The 2,378-nt window shown below is 36.0% G+C and overlaps 1 protein-coding gene across 1 annotated transcript in view; it reads right to left on the reverse strand.

Moving 5' to 3' along the window:
• Nucleotides 1-2,378, reverse strand: part of PDE10A (phosphodiesterase 10A) — a 77,482-nt gene that overhangs the window by 12,338 nt on the left and 62,766 nt on the right. The window contains exon 7 of the mRNA XM_008591590.1: nt 171-282. Coding sequence (XP_008589812.1) covers nt 171-282 — 112 coding nt within the window. The remainder of the gene's footprint in view (nt 1-170; nt 283-2,378) is intronic.

Below are 2,378 nucleotides of genomic sequence, written 5' to 3' on the forward strand. Positions count from 1 at the left end.
GCATAGTTGTTAAATCCTTTATCAAATGTGACTGAACATAGTTTTCTGAAATTATTAGCAACATGAGCAACTAAAATATTGTTAGTGAATTATCCATATTTTTAATTTCTCCTCAAATATTTTCCCATTTCTTGATATTATCTATATTAATGTAAGAATTGAGGACATACCTCTGCCCAGAATTCTGCATATATATCATTTGCTGTCAATTTTGTAACTGGCCACAGTTTTGTCACAGAACAAAGATCACAGGCAGTCATCATCAAACCAATTACACGGTCTCTAGAACACAACAATATTAAGACTGGTCAGTGTAGCATTTGCACATGTACAAGGACTAGAAAGACTTCTGTATCTTCAGGAGTGAGGCTTAAGTAGATAGATTACTTCATGAAGGCAGAGAGATGGCATTAAAGAGCAGATACAAGTAACAGGCAGAAGAGTAAAATGGAATTAATCACAAGAACATCAGTCACTTCTATCACTGTTCCATGAAGAGTATATTACATGTTCCCGTTGCCTCACTATTACTGTTGAAATCAAATACAATTTGGGCCATAGCTCTGTTATCATCTAAATCCCCTGGTAAACTTTTAATGCCATGGACCAGGTTTTCATTTTCATGGAATTTTGGAAATTTAGAGTGGAAAGAAACCTAAAAAGAAAATCTATCCCAATCTTTTCATTTTATATAAGGAAAGTCTGAGGTGCACAGAAATGAAATGACTTGTCCAAGGGGGTGGTGGCTCATGACAAGGTCAGAGCAGGACGTGGGTGTGCAGCTTGCTGTCTCACGTCTGCACATGCAGAGTGTGGAATGGGACTCGGCCTCCAGACACTCGGCTTTCTGTGTTATCGGCTCTTCCTTGCCAATCACTTAGGCTCTCAACTGAAATGAGTTTTCCTTTCAGCTCCTCGGCATTTACAACTATGTGTTCCATGCCTTTTTGTTTTTTCTAAATATGGTTTGGTTTAAACTTTTCTCTCTTGAAGAAAAATAATAGTAGGCTAAAATATCTGAACATACATATCCCCTATAATTTAATGGATTTGGTCTAGCGATATGTGGTTACCCTAAATGAAGTCTATACTTAATGGAAGAAATAAGCAGTAATTATTATGGAATTTTAATATACTGACTTTAACTTTTATAAAGCAAATTACATAATTTTAAAAAGACAAATTATCAACCAAAATACAAAACGGTGTAATGAGTGAGATGATGTTATGACTTCTAGCTCATATCTAAATTTTATTGAGTCTGAGGAATTCACTACTGCTGAGCACTGTCTTATTTCTTCTAGGTCCACAGATATTCTCCATCTGTGGGCAAAATCCTGCCCTAGTTCCTGAATCTGTCCTGACCAGGGTAGACAGCATGTCCATAGTGGAGCATCTCTCTGCCAATTTGGCAGAGTTTCTGACCTAGCTGTGCTCCGTGCAGCTATGACTCCCGGANTAATTTTCTCACTGGAAATGATTCCACATGTAAAGCTGCTACTACAAAGATTGGGAAGATTATGAAATAGTTATTATTTAGATTTTGCTGCCAAAATTACTTAGACAAAGTAATTTAACAGTGGTTATTTTTACTGTTAATCAAAAAATAAAACACATTAGAAACTTGGCATTAAATGTCTTTAATATAACTACTCATTTTTTACTCTCAATTATAAATCAGTTAGATGGTCATGGTTGTACAGAAATATTAACATGAATTTCAATCAACGCTTTATTTCTGTCCATTAGTGGAATGTAGACACCTAACTGGTATAAATACTTAATGCTTAATGTGTATTTACAACCAACTGTGAAGAGATTAAGTATATGCTAAAAATACTCTTGGTATGATCTCCTATAACTCAGTCACTAAGAACAATAAAGTAAGAGCCCAACACAACAGCTATTATATCAACGATTTTTAGTCAAGTAATTTCAGAGGGTTTTACTATGTTCATTTATTCCAAAAGGTTTTGAATGCCTTCATGTATCAGTAATAGTTATAGCAATGAATGAAACAGACCCTGTTCTTGTAGAACTAAGGTTCTAGTAGGGAAGGCAGACAATAAAAAGTAGGTAAAAATTTCATGCAGCAATAAATGCTGTGTAAAAAAAATACAAATACAGAGGCAACCAAATGAAGACCTGTGAGAGTTCCCGCAGAGAGGAGGACCCGTAAAGTCCTAAAATGGAAACAAGCATGACATGTTTGAGGAACAAAAAGAAAGCCATTCTGGCCGAAACGCAGGGAGTGAGGTGAAACATGCAACCCAGTTAAGTTTGGAGAGATGGGCTGGAGACAAGATAGGAGTTTAACTTTTATTGCAAGTCTGATGGGAAGACATTGGAGGCTTTTTCCAGAGGAGTGACATGATACA

Source organism: Galeopterus variegatus, unplaced genomic scaffold (genome assembly GCF_000696425.1).
Source record: "Galeopterus variegatus unplaced genomic scaffold, G_variegatus-3.0.2 Scaffold7066, whole genome shotgun sequence".
Classification (NCBI taxonomy): domain Eukaryota; kingdom Metazoa; phylum Chordata; class Mammalia; order Dermoptera; family Cynocephalidae; genus Galeopterus; species Galeopterus variegatus.